The sequence below is a fragment of the Taudactylus pleione genome, unplaced genomic scaffold (genome assembly GCF_031769625.1).
Source record: "Taudactylus pleione unplaced genomic scaffold, aTauple2 ptg000036l, whole genome shotgun sequence".
In the NCBI taxonomy this organism is placed as follows: Eukaryota; Metazoa; Chordata; class Amphibia; order Anura; family Myobatrachidae; genus Taudactylus; species Taudactylus pleione.
Window position 1 is genome coordinate 6,649,426 of NW_028284438.1, and position 19,726 is coordinate 6,669,151.

A 19,726-nucleotide genomic window follows, 5' to 3' on the forward strand; every position below is an offset into this window, starting at 1 on the left:
TTATAATATTGTTTTCAACATTATTGGCCAAAGGTTGCAGTGAGCTGACTGGTTACTAAGCGACAAAGCAGCGGCACAACGACACAGACACCACAGTATAAAGCACATCTATGACACATTGCCACACAGCAGTGGCAGAAATGAAAAGTAGTGCAAAAGTAGTGAGGTACGGCCAGCAGAATCACAGTACTTGTTTACATAGTGGGCTACGGCCCAAGGAGTCACAGTGCACAATCTTATTCACATTACACCGCACATAGGGCCTGATTCACATTACACCATAAAGTAGTGTCTCTTATTTATGTTACGACACACAGTAGTGCCCCTTCTACACAATGCCCACAGTAGTGACCCTTTTACACAATGCCCACAGTAGTGACCCTTTTACACAATGCCCACAGTAGCGGTGTCCCTTACACAATGCCCCCAGCAGTGGTGCCCCCTATGCAGTCCCCTTAGTAGTAGGGTCCACTATGCAGTGCCCCCAGTAGAATGCCCCCCAGTAGTATGCCCCCCATTAGCAGGCCCCCCCCAGTAGTATGCCCCCCCATTAGCATGCCACCCAGTAGTATGCCTTCCATTAGCAGGCCCCCCCAGTAGTATGCCCCCCATTAGCAGGCCCCCCCAGTAGTATGCCCCCCATTAGCATGCCACCCAGTAGTATGCCCCCCCAGTAGTATGGCCCCCCCAGTAGTAGGCTGCCCCAGTAGCAGGCCGCCCCCAGTAGTAGGCTGCCCCAGTAGTAGCCCCCCCTGTAGTATGGGCCCCCCCTGTAGTATGCCCCCCCCCCTGTAGTAGGCTGCCCCAGTAGCAGGCCCCCCCAGTAGTATGCCCCCCCAGTAGTATGGCCCCCCCAGTAGCAGGGCCCTCAGTAGTATGGCCCCCCCCCCAGTAGCAGACTCCCCCCCAGTAGTATAGCCCCCCAGTAGCAGGCCCCTCAGTAGTATGGCCCCCCAGTAGTATAGCCCCCCCCAGTAGCAGACTCCCCCCAGTAGTGCAGACCCCCCCCAGTAGTATGGCTCCCCCGCACCCCCAGTAGCAGACCCCCCCAGTAGCAGACCCCCCCCCCCAGTAGCGCCCCCGGCCCTTGCACAAATAAAAAAATAAAAACTTACCTGTATCCCCGCTCCCGCGCCGTCCGCTCTGCTGTCACACGCTGAGGAGGGAGCCGGAAGACGGAGCTCATGTGTGAGCTCCAGCCGGCTCCCTCCGTGCAGCAGCCAATGAGAGTCTGTGTGACTCTCATTGGCTGCTGTAACAAACACACAGCTGCCGCTGGCGGCTGTGTGTTTGTGTCTGTGTAGGGCAGAGCGCTGTCACAGAGCTCTGCCCTACACAATAGGAGCCCTGATGTCAGATTCTCTAGTGAGAATCCGACATCAGGCGGCCGCCGTTCGGCCCCGAACGGGGATCCGAGTCAGGCGGTGAACACCCGAACAGGGTTCAGGTGGACTCGGATCCCCAATGTTCGGAGCGGTTCGGATTCCACAGAATCCGAACCGCTCATCTCTAGTTTTAATGAGCTGCGGCAAAGTGCGCTCGCAAGTGTTTAAAGACACCCCTTGCCACTCGCAACAGACATCATCTCCAGGAAATGAAGGATTAATCGGGAGCATCGAGAGCCATCGGAGCTGCTCGCAGCCCTTGGGGTTACCTTAGCCTGCCGGAAGCACTGCGAGCAGTGCTGGCTAAAATACATTCAGGTGATGTATACCATGACGCTACTTTGTAAATTATGCACGCCCTTTAAACTGCGTTTTGGTAGCCTGGCACGCCTGCGTTCGCACAACCACTCCCCCGTTCACAAGCACCTTCCCCTGTTACCACCCACAAACGGCCTTTCCTGTCAATCAACTATCAGGAGTCACTTCCTGCTACCAAGCTGTACAAGCGACGGATTTTGTGATGGCAAGGACTCGTACGTACATACGTACAACGATGTGCACGCATGCATAGTCTGTTAACATCGGCCGCGTACGAGCGAGCGGTCGCTTGCGAGAGACTCTGAATGAGGTCCATTATGCGGGTCACTTTGTCCTTCGCCTTTTAACCCTTTTTGCATACTTTTTCTTAAATTTTGTGTGGTCATTTGCTTTTACTATACTATACTAATTGTTTAGGATTAGTATTTTTGGAGCAAAGGAATTGGTATAAATCCACAGATTAAGGCACAAATTTGGGAAAAAGTTGCAGGGCATGGCTAAATCGCGAAGTCCATGGCTAATTTTGAGGATTGGTGGATGTGGACACATCAGTACATTTCCAGCAGGAGCTGGCATCTTTTTTTTGTGGCCTAGAAATAAGGGAACTTGCATTCCTGCATTGGTTATCAGCACTTTATATTATTATTATTTTATTAATATTTATTTCATCCATAAATATTACAACTGATTGACTAAATAAGGGGTGCCACTATTTTTTTCAGAATTAGATCCTAAAAGGGTACTAAAATCTTATGTGTATCAAAGAGGGATTAATGCTTTATGGTCTTCAATACCAGAATGATGCGTTGAATACTTGGTTATGCCATTTGGAGTATATAATGACCTAGCAATCTTCCAGTACTTTAATAATGATATTGAAGAATATCTAGTAAAGTTTGTGATAATACAGATAGTCCTGAAAAGATTGAGAATAAATTTGGCTATACGGTAAACTGGAGAAATGTGAGTTCAAAGTCAGTAAAGTACGATTTCTGGGCCTAATTCAGCAGTGTACACAAGTGTACTGCTGACTGCAGACTCCCGAATATTAGGAAACTGGCCCCTGTATGCCTCTGTCTGATTGACTGGCAGAGGCCTTTATGGGGCGGGGACAGGATCCGCGTCCATGGACTGTGATTCCTGGCCTTGCATGCCGGCCAGACTGCGTAAGCTGAGGCTTACTCAGCTGGCCAGCGCCGTCCAACATCGCGACCATCGGATCTCCGGCTGAGACAACGGTCACAGTGCTGGGAATGCAGATGCAGCTGGAGGTGTCAGACACTTCCTGCTGCATTTTCAGCAAGGATGGAATTGCAAAGCTGCTTGTGTGCGCCTTTGCTATTACGTCCTCTGCTGAATCAGGCCCTCTGAGCTATATTATTTATAAAGACCTTCATACAGATCCCACCCAGATTCAGGGCCCAGGATTATAAGTATACACAGAGTTAACTAATGATTGTCAACTAAGGAAATGTCTTCCATCACCATGAGGAAAGACAATGACATTTAAAGGTCCTGGGCCATCACTAAGTGGAGTACTGTAAGAGCCTCACCTGTTTGCAAAATCCTCAGCCATGCATATTTTCATTCTGCCATCATTAAAAAGCCTTACCATGTACTATAAATGCATGGCCATGCACAAGTTGATGTGTAGGATCATCCACCACAAATTTCAGCAACATTTAAACATACTTGCCCACTGTAGGCACACTATATAAGCATTGCCTGTTGCAGAACATTAAACTATTATTACCTGGGTGCTTTATGTCTTGTTCTTATTCTGTGTAATTACTCAGCCTACATATTGGACTTTGACTACCCTGTCGGCCCTGTCTAATCTATACCTGAGTTATAAGCAACATAACCTCTTTGCAGTACAGCTTGGTGCAAAAGAGTTCGGTGAGCATATTCAGTGGCGGGCTGGGCCGGGGGGCAGGGTGCCATGTGCCCCCTGGGCCGCAGCGTCATGCGGGCCGCGGGCAGTGACACAGACTGCACCGCTTGTGTAGCGCTGACCGGACGGAGGGCCTGATTCAGAGCCGGACGCTATTTGCGCTCGCTCGTTCAGAAAAAGGGGCCGGCTATTTAAATAGAGCGCTCGCTCTTTGTGGTTTGTTGACGCCTCTATGTCTGAGCGAGCGAACGAAACATGCGCTCGCTATTTTGTAAAGACGCCCCCTGGCAGCTCGCATCCTATGTCATCTCCGCTATTTATTAGATTAATCGAGTACATCGAAAGGCGTCTGAACTGCTCGCAGTGCTTGTGATTGGATTTTCCTACCGCAATCATGCGAACAGTTCAGGCTAAGAAACAACCAAATTACGTGGTCGATGACGCTGCTTTGTTAATTATGCACACCCTTAAAACGCCCGTTTTGACCGTTTGGCACGCCTGCGTTCGGATCTACACTCCCCGTTTTGAAGCACCTTCCCCTGTTGCCACCCACAAACGCCTCATCCTGTCACTCAAATTAGCAGGCACTCACTATTTGGCGAGCGCTCGATTTCCGATCGCACTGACTGGTTGGCGCATGAGCATTACGACCAATACGCATGCGCAGTTGTGCGAACATCGCTCAGAGCGAACTAGCGGCCGCTTACGAGCGGCTCTGAATCAGGCCCGGAGTTCGGTCAGCGACAAACACACAGCCGCCGGCACCGGCAGCTGTGTGTTTGTTTTGATCAGCAGCCAATGAGAGTCTGTCAGACTCTCATTACCTGCTGCTGCGCCCACTGCGGGAGCCGCTCCATCTTCCGGCTCCCGCAGTGGGCAATGGGAGAGGCGTCATAACGTCATATGACGTCTCTCCCATAATGCAGAGCGGCCCGGCCCGGGAAGGACCGGGAAAGACAGACGGAGGAGCGGACGGCGACGGCGGGAGCGGGGATTGAGGTAAGTGTTTCTTTTTTTTTACTACATGTGTCTACTGGGGGGGGAGGCTGGCACTACAAGTGGGAGACCACTACTGGGGGCACCACAAGGGGGGAACCACTACTGGAGGCACTGCAAGGGGGGGACTACTACTAATGGGGGCAATACAAGGGGGGGACTACTACTACTTGGGGCACTACAAGGGCGGGACTACTGGGGGCACTACAAAGGGGGAACCACTACTGGGGGCACTACAAGAGGGAGGGACTACTACTGGGGGCACTACAAAGGGGGAACCACTACTGGGGGCACTACAAGAGGGAGGGTCTACTACTGGGGGCACTACAAGAGGGAGACCACTACTGGGGGGACTACTACTGGGGGCACTACAAGGGGGGGACTACTACTACAAGGGGGGACTACTACTGGGGCACTACAAGGGGGGGACTACTACTACTATGGGCACTACAAGGGGAGGGGACAACTACTAGGGGCACTGCATAGGGGGGAGGGGACTACTACTAGGGGCACTACATAGGGGGGGAGGGGACTACCAGTGGGGCCACTGCATCGAGGGACCACTGCTGGGGGCTCTATAAAAAGGGCAATATTGGGGGTACTGCATAGGGGGGAGACTACATCTGGGGCCACTATTTAAGGGGCACTGCATAAGGGTTACCACTATTGGGGGCACTGCATGGGGTGTGGACTGCTACTGGGGGCACTATATAAGGAGCACTGCATCGGGGGTACCACTACTGGGGGCACTATATAAGGGGCTTACTACTGGGGGCACAAGGGGCACTGCACAGGGGGGACCACTGCTGGGGGCACTGTATAAGGGGCACTGCATAGGGGAGATCACTACTGGAGGCATGCATAAGGGGGTCCTCTCCTGCAGCACAGGGGGGCACTACATATGGGCACCACGACGGGGCTGTCCTTAATCTTTATTTTTACTTTACATTAATCCCATATGGACCCGCCTCCTCCCTGGAACACTTGAGAGGGGGAGGGCCGTAGCACGCACGTTCTTCGGGCACCCTGGCTACATGCTACTCCTCTGCCAGGGCCGCCTGCATGCATTTGCCCCCCAGGCTAAAAGTTGCCAGCCAGCCCCTGTCTACATTTAAAGAAAAAGGGGTTTCTAATAGAAAAAACAACAATTAGCCTGCGTTATTGATGCTCATCAGTCTCTCATTACATTTAGCTGGCTTACTTTCAACTATCCTTGAATGAACTCTAGCTATTGCATAATCTTCTAGGTGGGAAACTTTGTATGTCTGAGATTTGAATCTATCTACGTTTGAGTGCTCTTACAGGCTACAGATAGGTTTCTATACTTCATATTACCTATGACATTTCACCTAGGAAAATCCCTTCAAATATTTTTCATACTGATCGGGTGAAACAAATTAATTTCCTTCTGATATAGGACTCCATTTATTAGTATGAAAGCATGTTTATATGTACATTTTAGTTCTATAAAGAATAACCGGGCACTCAACATTGTAAGCTCTCAAAGACAAAAAAAAATGTAAATCCAAATACATTCCCCAAAAAAAACAAATACATGTAATTACACAAATATGCTGAGTCACATATACACGTAATTGCATGTTAATGCTTAAAGCATGACAATAGACTATTAATTTTATCATTATATTGATGATGATAATGATGTTTTAATGTAGTGTACAAAATATATATAAATAGTTTGGGGGAGGGGGGAGGCAGTGTGGCTTCAGTTGGGAGTATAAAGACTACTAACCAATACAAAGTGGCCTTCTCAACCTCTGACCAATCAAGATGGAACAAAGAAGAACTTCCTATCTGGATTTAGGTGAGCAATAAAGTAATTAATGAGGTGATGTGGGGATTTTTTTTTTAATAAAGAATATGTTTACACAGTGTCAGGGTAATTATTTTCAGTATTGTTTTGTAGATGTACAACAGGCCATAGTGTGCCTTGGATCCATGGCATGCTGGTGCTTGTAGTGCCAGCATGCTCCGGCAGTCATGGCTTTGCGGGTAATTGCACAGTAGTTCGAGGAGCAACATCATACCTAGCTTCTAGTTGCCAGGTTGCAGGAACCAACAGTGCACAAGCAATAAATGCAATTATCTATCTTTTACTAATGTATTATCTCAACACCTACTGCACACAAATGTAGGGAGGAGTCCTAGTACTTTTAGCCATCTTTTTCTGAGGGAAATTGCGCACATATTTACATTTTTTTGCAGGGAACACAATATCGAACAGGTAAGAGGTGAGTGACAGCATGATAAGGAGGACCCCAGACTACAGGTTTAGGGCCTTATTCGGAGAAGCACGGAATTGCAGAGCCGGCTATGCAATTCCGTCCATCTAAAATGCTAATGCATCAGGAAGTGTCTGTAGGACCAGGGGCGTATCTATAATGGGTGCAGGGTGTGCGGTGCACACGGGCCCCTGGGTCCAGGGGGCCCACACCGCACAACCTGCATCCATATAATCTTATCCTTACCCGTCCGTAGTGCTGCTCTGCAGCGCCGAGCCGGCGCTGCGGAGCAGCAAAAATCACTGGGAGAATGGTGGTGCCCATTTTACCAGTGACTCGCATATACACGGTACTTCTGTCCCCTGGAAAATGGCACGGGCACGATTTTGCCGGAGATCTGCGCATGCGCAGTAGATTCTGGCACTAAGGCAGAATCTACAGCACCGCGGCACCACCAGAGAGAGGAAGGGGCCCGCAGGGGACCTGCACACGGACCCCCTCCTCTCTTAAATCGCCCCTGTGTAGGACACAGACACCTCCTTGTTACATCTGCGATTCCAGCTCGTAGCCTGGGATCACCATTGCAACCTGTCACAATGGTTATTCCTTTGGCCACCTGAAGCTCACCGCAGCCTGACCTGGTCCTGGTCACTTGAAAGACCAGGAAATCTGCATCCACCAACGCAGAACCTGGCCTTGTTCCTCCATCGCAGGACCCGTTCTGCACATACGCAGAATGGACGCTGCTCATGCATAGACCGCAAAACCTTGTAGATTTGCCTTACCATTGGATTAGCATACATCTCTGAGTCAGGTCTTTAGTGTCACCAGCCAAGCCTGTTATAGCCTAGTTATAGTAGCAGATTTTTGGGGTGACCCCAAGCTATTTGCCTTGGCTATGTGCACTTATTTTTTGCAAGGCAGGTGGAGGCATGCTGTTTGCTATTATTATTTATAACCTTTTATTTTTAAAGCTAGCAAGGTCTTCTGCTGATAATCTTTATCATTCTCAGCATGAATTTTGAATTGAGTATTAAGTTACTCCTGGACAGTTGCGAGTCAACAAGAACCATAGTGGGAGATACCTTTGTAGTTCTTCTAGTACATCGAAATAGGGAGAAAATTGCCTGAAGTTCTTCATAATCATAGCCCTGACAATCATCCTGTAGCTCCGAGTACTTATCCTGGAATCAATGAGTTAACGCATGTTGGCCATGGATTTACATTGCGAGGAAAAGGGCTTGCAATTGAATATCTCCGGACGTAAAAGTAAGATGTTACATTCCTTGCACGGTAAGGTATCGTGGCTAATAGAATCTGACCCTAAGTGGTTAATTAATCAACATTTCTCTATTATTAAGTTAATAACTCAAAATTAAATAACTACCTGTATCTCTATGTAATTGAACAAACACTGCAGATTGATTATACGAGGGTGGTTCATTAAATAAGATAACCTCTCAGTGTGTAAATGTATTCAACTCATACATATACACATAACCAATAGTGTGGCCTCGGTACAGATTATTTTTCCACATGCCCATACCAGCCTAAGCAGTTGTTCCAACAGTACACCAAGGTATTTATCCCAGCATTGAACAAACAGTGTCAATCGCCTGAAACCAGGACATGGCGGCTTGCTGAACTTCACCTACGGCTGTGGATCATGTGCTTCTTCAATGGTCCAAAGAGATGGAAATAACTCGGTGCCAGGTCAGGGCTGTAGGCAGGATGGTGCAGTACTTCCCAATGGTAGCGCCGTAACAACTCACGCATGCGGTTGGCTGAGTGTGGGCTGGCATTATTGTGCAGCAATATAACGCCTGTTCGCAACAAACCAGGTAGTTTTTGACAAACTAACCTTCGCACCCGGCTTAGTGTGTCACAATAGCGGACAGCATTCACAGTATCTTCCTTGGTGAGGAAATCAACAAGAAGCTTGCACTAATGGTCCCAAACCATGGTCGACCATGACCTTCGTTGCTGATGGAGTCGTTTTCAAATTCTTTGAAGGTGGAGACGTTGCATGTTTACATGTCATGGATGCTTGGGTCTTCTCCAGTGTTGTTATGTCCTGGGTTATTTGTGGACCCGGGGTGGTAGCAGGAGCGATCACAGAAGCGGGTTTGAATAAAAAACTAGTTTTTTTAATAAGTGCTTGAGTAGACATAAAATATGGCAGTAAATAAAAGTCCAGGAATATATAAATGTGCACAAGAGTTCTGTGGTGGGAGTAATGGGTTAATGTCCAAGTAGAAACAATTAGAGCTGTCCTGGTATGCAGGTAGTGAGACTGAAAATAATCAAGCAGGTATGCAGGTAGTGATGCAGGAAATAATAAGCCAGGTATGCAGGTAGTGAACTAAGGCAAATGAGCAGGATGTCAGCAGACTCAGGCACTCAGGTATGGGCAAGGGTGATGGAGGAAGCGGGGTAGTCCAGCGGAAGCTAGGAGCTGACAGGCAGACTGGCAGACAGCGAATTCACAGGAACAGGATAAGCACAGAGAACTCCCTCTCAGCTAGGCTGAGATACACGTTGCACTGGCAAAGGAGGAAGGCACTGACCCTTCCTAAATACCCCATGCCGTGCTGTTACTGGCCGGAGGGAACATGTGACTCACCAGGATTGGCCAGCCGCATCACATGGCCAGAAGGCAAGATGGCGGCACCCATGCCAAACGGAATGGAGACGCTGCCAGGCCTTACCAGCGCAGAGTGACAACAGGCCAGCACAACAACGCGCGCAGCCAAAGCCCCCCGCCAGACACCAGCTCCGCCACCAGACAGCCCGCGCCACAACGACCTCACAAGTAACACTCGCCTAGCGCCATGCTGAAATACCCTGGCCGTGACAGGTGTCACATGATGCACCCACGTTTCAGCGCTTGTAATAATACGCTGCAGGAACTGCACTTCCTCCTCATGGTACCGTGTCAAGTGCACAAGAGACAGTCCCATCTTATTGGTTTTGCAAACTTCTGTGAGTTGCTTCGGTGCCCAGCATGAACACTTTTTCCTTTACCCCAGTTGCTCATGAACAATATTGTGCACAGTATCCACTGTTCAGTTGGTCAGCAATATAACTAACTCAAATGTGTCTGTCCTCCTGTCAGTTGCTAATGTGCCCATGCAGAAATCTGATCACACTACGCTGCTCAATGTTTGACCATGTTTCCGCCAGCCCCGCCATCTTACTGTACATCTGATGTTGGGACAGTATGACTGACATGAGGTGCAGTCTAATGGCCGTGAGGGGAAGCAGTGGACTAACTGCTCTGGCCTGCTGGGAAATTAGATTGAAATAGAGAACATTACACACATGAGAGATCTTGTTACCTTACTTATTGAACCACCCTCATATAACTATTCTTTTGACTGTGATCTGTTTGTACAATCACACTCTGAAAAACTTAAACATTTAACATTTAAAACAAATGCATATTATGGATTAGGAATTTGGGATTGGGCTTTTCTTGTGGTATTTTCAAATGACTTTCTATTATGCAGTTTAAGCTTTATAGTTTGATGCCAAGTTGAGAGAAGAATCGCAATAAAGTGAATGTATAGTGTAAACATCTGTGAAATGTTCTCACTAACAATAAGTGCGTCACACAATAGTCCATAAAATGTTCTGCAAACAGGAAAAACTAAAACCAGATGCATAGAAATCCTTGTATTAATTTATTTCTAAATATGCAAATTGCTAAACAAAACAATAATGAGAGTAAAATGATTAAAATATAGTATGTAGTATGTACTATGCATGGAGCCCATACATGTAAACTATAGCTGGCCACAAAAAAAAATCATTACAATGTATATTATTTCATATTTCTACCTGTATATTGCCTAAGAATTGCAATACCTACTATATATTGACAGATAACTTGTACATGCATGTATCCATTTTAAGAAAGCCCCATATGCTATACAACATTTGATTAATTACCTCCCTCTATACTGTGTAAACATTTTAATGTTCAGCATTTTAAAAAGCAGCAAGTTTTGCAAACACCAGTGTTAGTCTTTTACCTTCTTGTGATTCTTGTAAACATTTCTGTGAGCAAATCCCTTTCCGCAGAGCTTGCACTGGTAAGGTTTGTCCTCGCTGTGTATTATTTTGTGCGCGGCCACTTGATCAAGACGTTTGAAGGACTTACAGCAAACCTCACAGGTGTAGGGGCGCTTCTCTGCAGAAAATGATTGGGGACATTTAATCTGTTGTTCATTGGAGGGGAGGTAGAAGATGAAAGGCAAACAAGAGTGCTTTCCTTAGAGACTGTTGCATTTAAGTCAGTCCAATTAAGATTAACCAAATAGAAAAGCATCTAATGCCCTTTCCAATGTGATGGTTCATAACGGATGGAGTAACGAGACATTGCCACATTCTTTACAGTAATCTTTCCAAACCGACATCGCATTAACTAGCTTAAATCAAAAGAGAATGACTTCAAAGAAGCTCGTTTCAAGATTATACATTGGAAGATGTGCAATGCATTTTATGGATAACATGATGAATTTAAAGAATTCAAAGAAAACTTTCCAAAATATGAATTTCTCATACACAAAACTACACTGCAATATTATTCCCCTGGGCTCTTAATCAGTAATACACCCAGCCCCCATGTGCTCTTGTCACAGCGATACTGAGGTTATGAAGCATGCATGCGGTGGGGGTGGTTTTACCTGAATGAGTTATCATATGCCGTCTAAGCTGGTTAGCTGAAATAAATTTCTTGTCACAATCCTGACACTCATAGATCTCATGAACCTGCAAAATGAGTGTTTGACGATAATTAAAAATGTGACTTTTCTCACACTGTGAGTATTTATTGCTGGAGATGCAATCATCTGCTGCCTTCATGTACTTGAATAGAATTTACTTGAATGTTCTTTTTCATTAAAGCACCCCAAAACAATCACTGAATAAAATATTACACTATAAATAAGGTAAACCTCATATAAACTAAGATGCTATTTAGGAAAAGGAATAGCCAATAGGTGAACTATAGTTTCAACTAGCAAATCAAAAGTCTAATTTATGAGAAAACAGAAGGAAACCTGTTCTTTAAATACAGATGTGTTTTTATCTGATAGCAATTCCTGTGATAAAAAAAACGTATCCCACCAGTTTAATAGCTGCGATTCAGAACAATGTGTCATATAATGTCACTTCATAGTAAATGGCTTATGATGTAAGCAACAAATGGTGACAATGATTTATTGAACCTTTCACATCAATTACAATTTTTCAAACTGACAAACATTTTATGACCTTTATAAATATATACATAAATGAAATTAAGTTTTCCTATTCAACTACCTTGCTGTACAGTGTGACCAATCACCTGTTTTTTTCAAGTGGTTTTATAACTTAATGAATAACGGACCTGTAAGGGTTAATAAGGCTTACCATTACTGGAGTAGCTTTGTAGTCTGAACATATTTATGAATATGATAATGCATTTACCAAATTATTAGGTGACTTGAGTAGGAATCTAGGCCATATAGCAATTATAGCAATGCAACTTAGTACTCAATAACTGTGAGCATACCAGGTGGAAGGGTATACAGTCGGGAAGCCGGCAGACCTAATCCCGACTGCCGGCTTCCCGACTGCTTAATCACTAATGACAGGCGTCAAAATCCCAATGCCTGTCATTAGACCTACTCCAGGAGCCCGACACCCAGCTTACCGATCGAAGGTAAGCCGGGCGCGGACAGCCGTGGGGGGGGGGAGAAGGTTAGGTTTAGGCTAGGGGAAGGGGAGGTTAGGGTTAGGCACCCCATGGGGGGAGGTTAGGGTTAGCACCCCCCGGGGGACTTAGGTGTAGGCTGCGGGGAAGGGGGGGTTAGGTTTAGGCACTTGGGGGGGAGGTTAGGGTCAGGCACCCCTAAAGGAGGGTTAGGGGTTAGAATTAGGTTAGTTAGTACTTACCTGAGGACGATCGGGATTTCCTCCTGTGTCGGGCAGCCGCTGTCGGGATTCACACTGATTCTGGTGGAAGAAGTTGCCCCAGGATAGGATATGCGCTAAATTTAATATTATTTGGCTGCCTAGGACTCGGGACACATTGTGATGTGACATGGGGTTCCCTATTTAAACTATTCAACATTTATTGCAAAGCCTTAAATTGTATGTAGTTGTTGCGTAATATTAACCACTTTAAACAATTTCAGTTTTACATGCCTGATTTAGATAAAGATGGCACTTAAAATTTTAATTTTTTCGAGTAAACACACGATGTAAAGTATTAATAGATTGAAAACAAATCACATATATTCCTGTTCTGTAAAGATAAAAGAAACATTTCTTTGAGAAAACTAATCACACAAAATATATTTATATATATATATATATATATATAAATAGCAGAGGTTTTTTTGCAGAGGTCCATTTATTTCCTTTGGTAATTATGAATCCTTACAACAAAGCAAAGAATATATAGGGCAACTATCAAAAACTAGTGATACTCTTGTATATGCCCAATTACTACTGCGGCTGTATTCCCACATCTGGTAGTGCCATGGTCAGCAATAGGAATCTGAAACGAGCACACGATTTTCTAATCATGATTTGAAGTCACACAATTATCATCAAGAAATATCATTGCCCAAGGACTTCTTTTAAAAATGTAGCTCTTTTATTGACTAATAGGGCTCATACATCAGCAATGAATTGGGACAATTCTGTGTTTTGCAGATAATTGTGTAAACAAATCAGCAATGCATGGGGTTCACTGATTGTCGATCCCAACAGAAAAGTTCAGTGTCGGACTGGGGCATGAAGGGCCCACCAGGGTAATGCAGAGATAGGGGCCCATAGTTAGGAATGAGGCCCGCCTCTAGAGGGAATGTGGCCAGCCTCCACAGAGGCTTGGCTAACCATTAGAGAGCGCATGGACTGGGACCCTTTGTTAGTGCATGCATGATAATGTACCATATCAATAACAGTAATGCTTTGTAGAAAATACACCATTGTCTTGTGCAGTATAACGTCGCACCTGTATAATATATAGAATAAGGGCAAAGTCTTGAACCTGATACTTAGAGGAGAGGGTGGACCCTCGGGCAGTGGGGCCCACCGGGGATTTCCCCTGTACCCCTGTGGGCCAGTCCAACCCTGGAAAAGTTGGTGAATCAGGTTGTCCAACATGTTGGATTTCGACAACCAATCTGGGCTGTAGATTGCTAGCGTATGGTACATATCAGCCGTTTTGCTGATAGAACATTTTTTTTTATATGTGACTAGTAAAATTACATCCCTTTGAGATGGTGTGTGGACACTTTCATGATTTGCAGGTCCAATCTTTGAATAAAAGAGATCTACAAATCAGACTATATATGGGCGCATATTGGTGGATTGGAGAATCATAAAATTGGAGAAAAAAAAATGTAGAATCAGTGAATCATTTTTTTGTATTTGCTAATGTATGGGTCCCATAATATGGACATTAGATTTTGTGACTATGTGGATAATGCAAAACAATATTAAATGTAAGCTCTTACGAGCAGGGCCCTCTACTCTCTTGTACTTCTTACTTTACTTTCATCTACCTCTTACTTCCACTAGGACACCTAACACTTGGTTGCTTATTTGGGTGTTATGGTCACAAATGTAGCAATGCATGTTATCCATGTCCTTGTCCAGCATTGTATTGTATTGTACTGTTAGTCACTGGTCACTTATTTGTTTATGTACTTAGCAAGGCGCTGCAGAACACTTGTGGTGCCATATAAATAAACAGTAATAATAATGATGAAATATACAATTCTGCGCATAGGCCCCAATATATATATATACTTTTTTTTTTATAAATGTGTATATGTACATTTAGCTTACATTGTAGAATAAAGGTATATCATTATATTTCAAATTGGAAGTTTCCAATTAGCTTAATTAGCCCTTAATTACTCACCTTCTGCAGTGCTGTCCTTCTCCTCCGTCTTTTCTCCAGAGACTCAGACAGCTTTTATAGAACAGGCACAGGACAGGTACTCTGCTAATCCTGCACTCCACCTACACTCCACTACTTTACCCCTAACCCTGCACCAGCACACACTACACTACACTGCCCCTAACCCTGCACCTGCTCCCTGCACACACTACAATACCCCTAACCCTGTACATGCTCACCGCACACACTACAGTAAACTACCCCTAACCCGGCACCTGCTCCCCGCACACACTACACTAAACTACCCCTAACCCAGCACCCGCTCCCCGCACACACTACACTACCCTTAACCCTGCTGCCCGCACACACTACACTACCCTTAATCCTGCACCTGCTCCCCACATGAACTACACTACACTACCCTTAATCCTGCATCTGCTCCCCGCACACACTACACTACAATACCCCTAACCCTGCACCTGCTCCCTGCACACACTACAATACCCCTAACCCTGTACATGCTCACCGCACACACTACAGTAAACTACCCCTAACCCGGCACCTGCTCCCCGCACACACTACACTACAATACCCCTAACCCTGCACCCGCTCCCTGCACGCACTACACTATACTAAACTACCCCTAACACTGCACACGCTCCCCGTACACACTACACTAAACTACCCCTAACCCTGCACCTGCTCCCGCACACACTACACTAAACTACCCCTAACCCTGCACCCGCTCCCCACACACACTACACTACCCTTAATCCTGCACCTGCTCCCCGCACACACTACACTATCCTTAACCCTGCACCTGCTCCCCACACACACTACACTACCCTTAATCCTGCACCTGCTCCCCGCACACACTACACTACAATACCCCTAACCCTGCACCCGCTCCCTGCACGCACTACACTATACTAAACTACCCCGACCACTGCACACGCTCCTCACACACACTACACTAAACTACCCCTAACCCTGCACCCGCTCCCCACACACACTACACTACCCTTAATTCTGCACTTGCTCCCCGCACACACTACACTACAATACCCCTAACCCTGCACCCGATCCCTGCACGCACTACACTATACTAAACTACCCCTAACACTGCACACGCTCCCCGCACACACTACAATAAACTACCCCTAACCTTGCACCTGCTCCCGCACACACTACACTAAACTACCCCTAACCCTGCACCCGCTCCCCACACACTACACTACCCTTAATCCTGCACCTTCTCCCCGCACACACTACACTATCCTTAACCCTGCACCTGCTCCCCACACAAACTACACTACACTACCCTTAATCCTGCATCTGCTCCCCGCACACACTACACTACAATACCCCTAACCCTGCACCCGCTTCCTGTACGCACTACACTATACTAAACTGCCCCTAACCCTGCACCTGCTCCCCACACACGCTACACTAAACTACCCCTAACCCTGCACCCGCTCCCCGCACACACTACACTACCCTTAATCCTGCACCTGCTCCCCGCAAACACACTACAATACCCCTAACCCTGTACATGCTCACCGCACACACTACAGTAAACTACCCCTAACCCGGCACCTGCTCCCCGCACACAGTACACTAAACTACCCCTAACCCAGCACACGCTCCCTGCACACACTATACTACTCTTAATCCTGCACCTGCTCCCCGCACACACTACACTACAATACCCCTAACCCTGCACCCGCTCCTTGCATGCACTACACTATACTAAACTACCCCTAACACTGCACACGCTCCCCGCACACACTACACTAAACTACCCCTAACTCTGCACCTACTCCCGCACACACTACACTAAACTACTCCTAACCATGCACCCGCTCCCCACACACACTACACTACACTTAATCCTGCACCTGCTCCCCGCACACACTACACTATCCTTAACCCTGCACCTGCTCCCCACACAAACTACACTACACAATCCTTAACCCTACACCTGCTCCCCACACAAACTACACTACACTACCCCTAACCCTGCACCCGCTCCCTGCACGCACTACACTATACTAATCTACCACCAACCACTGCACACGCTCCCCGCACACACTACACTAAACTACCCCTAACCCTGCACCTGCTCCCACACACACTACACTAAACAACCCTTAACCCTGCACCCTCTCCCCGCACACACTACACTACCCTTAATCCTGCACCTGCTCCCCGCAAACACACTACAATACCACTAACCCTGTACATGCTCACCGCACACACTACACTAAACTACCCCTAACCCGGCACCTGCTCCCCGCACACACTACACTAAACTACCACTAACCCTCCACCTGCTCCCGCACACACTACACTAAACTACCCCTAACCCTGCACCCGCTCCCCGCACACACTACACTACCCTTAATCCTGCACCTGCTCCCCGCACACACAATACAATACCACTAACCCTGTACATGCTCACCGCACACACTACACTAAACTACCCCTAACCCGGCATCTGCTCCCCGCACACACTACACTACACTACCCTTAACCCTGCATCCGTTCCCTGCATGCACTACACTATACTAAACTACCCCTAACACTGCACACGCTCCCCGCACACACTACACTACACTACCCCTGACCCTGCACCTGCTCCCGCACACACTACACTACACTATCCCTGACCCTGCACCCGCTCCCCGCACACACTACACTACCCTTAATCCTGCACCTGCTCCCCGCACACACTTCACTACAATACCCCTAACCCTGCACCCGCTCCCTGCACGCACTACACTATACTATCCCTGACGCTGCATCTGCTCCCTGCTCACACAACACTACACTAAACTACCACTAACCCTGCATCCGCTTCACGTACACACTACACTAAACTACCCAACTTTGCATCTGCTCTCCGCACAAACTACACAACCCCTGAAGCTACACACGCTCCCCACACACATTACACTACACTAAACTACCCCTAGCTCTGCTCCCTGCACACACTACACTACCCTACCCCTAACCCTATATGCTCTCCGCACACACTACACTACCCCTAACCATGTACCGGCTCCCCACACACACACTACCCCTGATCCTGCACCCACTCCCCGCACACACTACACTACCCCTGAATTTGCTCCCCGCACATACTACACTACTGCTAAACATGAATCTGCTCCCCTAACACTACACTACACTACCCCTAACCCTGCACCTGATCCCCACACACACTACCCCTAGCCCTGTACCTGCTTCACCGCACACACTACACTATACTAACCCCAGCCCTGCACAAGCTCCCCACACACACTACACTACCCTTGACCCTGCACCCGCTCCCCGCACACACTACACTACCCCTAACCTTGTACCTGCTCCCCGCACAAACTACCCTTAACCCTGCACCCGCTCCCCTCACAAACTACACTAGCCTTAACCCTGCTCCTGTTCCCCGCACACAGGGCCTGATTCAGAGGTGCTCGCAAAAAGCGAGCGCTCGCTCTGAATCAGGGCAGGCGCTTGGTTGCGGCCTCTTGGCTGCTCGCATAGCTGTGGGTTACCACCCACAGCTTATGCGAGCGGCCATGATGATGATCGCGATGGTCAAGACCATCGCGACCATCGGGCTTGCGACAAGACCCTTGTGGTAGGGTCTCGTGGCCGCAAGCCCCAGAGGGCTTTCGGCTCTAACAGAGCCAGAAGCTCTCTCACTGACATCACTGGTGATGTCAGTGAGGCCACCCACAAATGGCAGGCGTTTGCTCGGGAACGCCTCCGTTTGTGAAGCCACCCCCCGGCCACGCCTACAAAAGGGGTCGAGCTGTCAATCAACATCGACAGCCGCCCCTTTTGTAGTGAGTCCCGGAGTGAGCGCTTTTTGCACTCGCTCCGGGGCTCACGCATGCGCAGTGCCCCGTGCGCACTGGCCCACCATCGACCTGGTTGCGAGCGCACAGCGCTTGCGACCGGGTCTGAATCAGGCCCACACTACACTAGACAGTGAAAAAATTAAAATTCCCCTCTCGTGGGATTTTGTCCGCAAAAAATCCCATGGCCAATTTTTTCTAATTGGATACCGCAGGTATCAGGGGCGTGCACACCCGTGGTAATCAAAAATTGTTTGCAAGGTTCACTCAATTTTTTGCAACCAATTGGATATGCCCCATAGAGTGCTGATGGGAGCCCACTTAAAAGCTGTATGCAGTAAAAAAGAAAAATAAGTGTTCTTAAAATTACATGTCACATATACCATTAGCGGTTAGCTCTCTCTCCCACCCACTCCAGACTCACAGGTCAGGTGTTCTGTTATAATCCTGATCATGCTCCCAGTTATTCCACACTTGTAATTCCCAGAGTCAGTGCAGTGTAGGGAGTGTTCTGATCACAGTGTGAAATGAGGCCTTTCAAATACAATCAACAGTATGTGTGCTGTGATTGGCACTCCTGAAGCTGTGGCACTACACATTCCAGCATGCCCTGCCTCCATTTTGCTGTTAGCAAGTGTATATATATATATATATATATATATATATATATACACTGTAACATAGCATTTTGCATGCAGATACACCTGCAGTTGCACACAGAATATAATGATGCTGCATATTATTTTAGCAGAAGCTGCTATTTGCATTGCTTTGCGAATAAAATGCATTTGAAGGTAAAAAGTCGCACAAACATGCACAGAGCTACAGAGTCGCACGTCACTCACTCGTTATGTTTAATGTGACTTGTAGCGCATGGAGGTAAGATGTATGGGGACACATCTATCTATACTGTGCAGCTGCAGCTCCCGGGTTTAACACCTGGTGCTATTCAATTAGTCTGCAATTTCCATACGTGATAAGTCTGCGGATAACACGCATTAACTTATAGATTCCGGGTTAAGTGCCTGGAGCGGGTTCCCAACTGTAGATAGACAGTACTAGTTAGACAAAGTCTCGATAGACACCAGATGTTAGACAGTTAATAGTTAGACAAGGATAAAAGTTCGACA

At 47.2% G+C, this 19,726-nt stretch overlaps 1 protein-coding gene across 5 annotated transcripts in view; it reads right to left on the bottom strand.

The window, feature by feature from the left end:
• The window catches only part of PRDM5 (PR/SET domain 5), a 261,584-nt gene that overhangs the window by 166,257 nt on the left and 75,601 nt on the right, over positions 1-19,726 (bottom strand). For all 5 annotated transcript variants that reach the window (XM_088452227.1, XM_088452225.1, XM_088452226.1 and 2 more), the window contains 2 exons: positions 11,525-11,609; positions 10,871-11,028 (listed from right to left, as the gene is read on the bottom strand). In XM_088452227.1, coding sequence (XP_088308353.1) covers positions 10,871-11,028; positions 11,525-11,609 — 243 coding nt within the window. The remainder of the gene's footprint in view (positions 1-10,870; positions 11,029-11,524; positions 11,610-19,726) is intronic.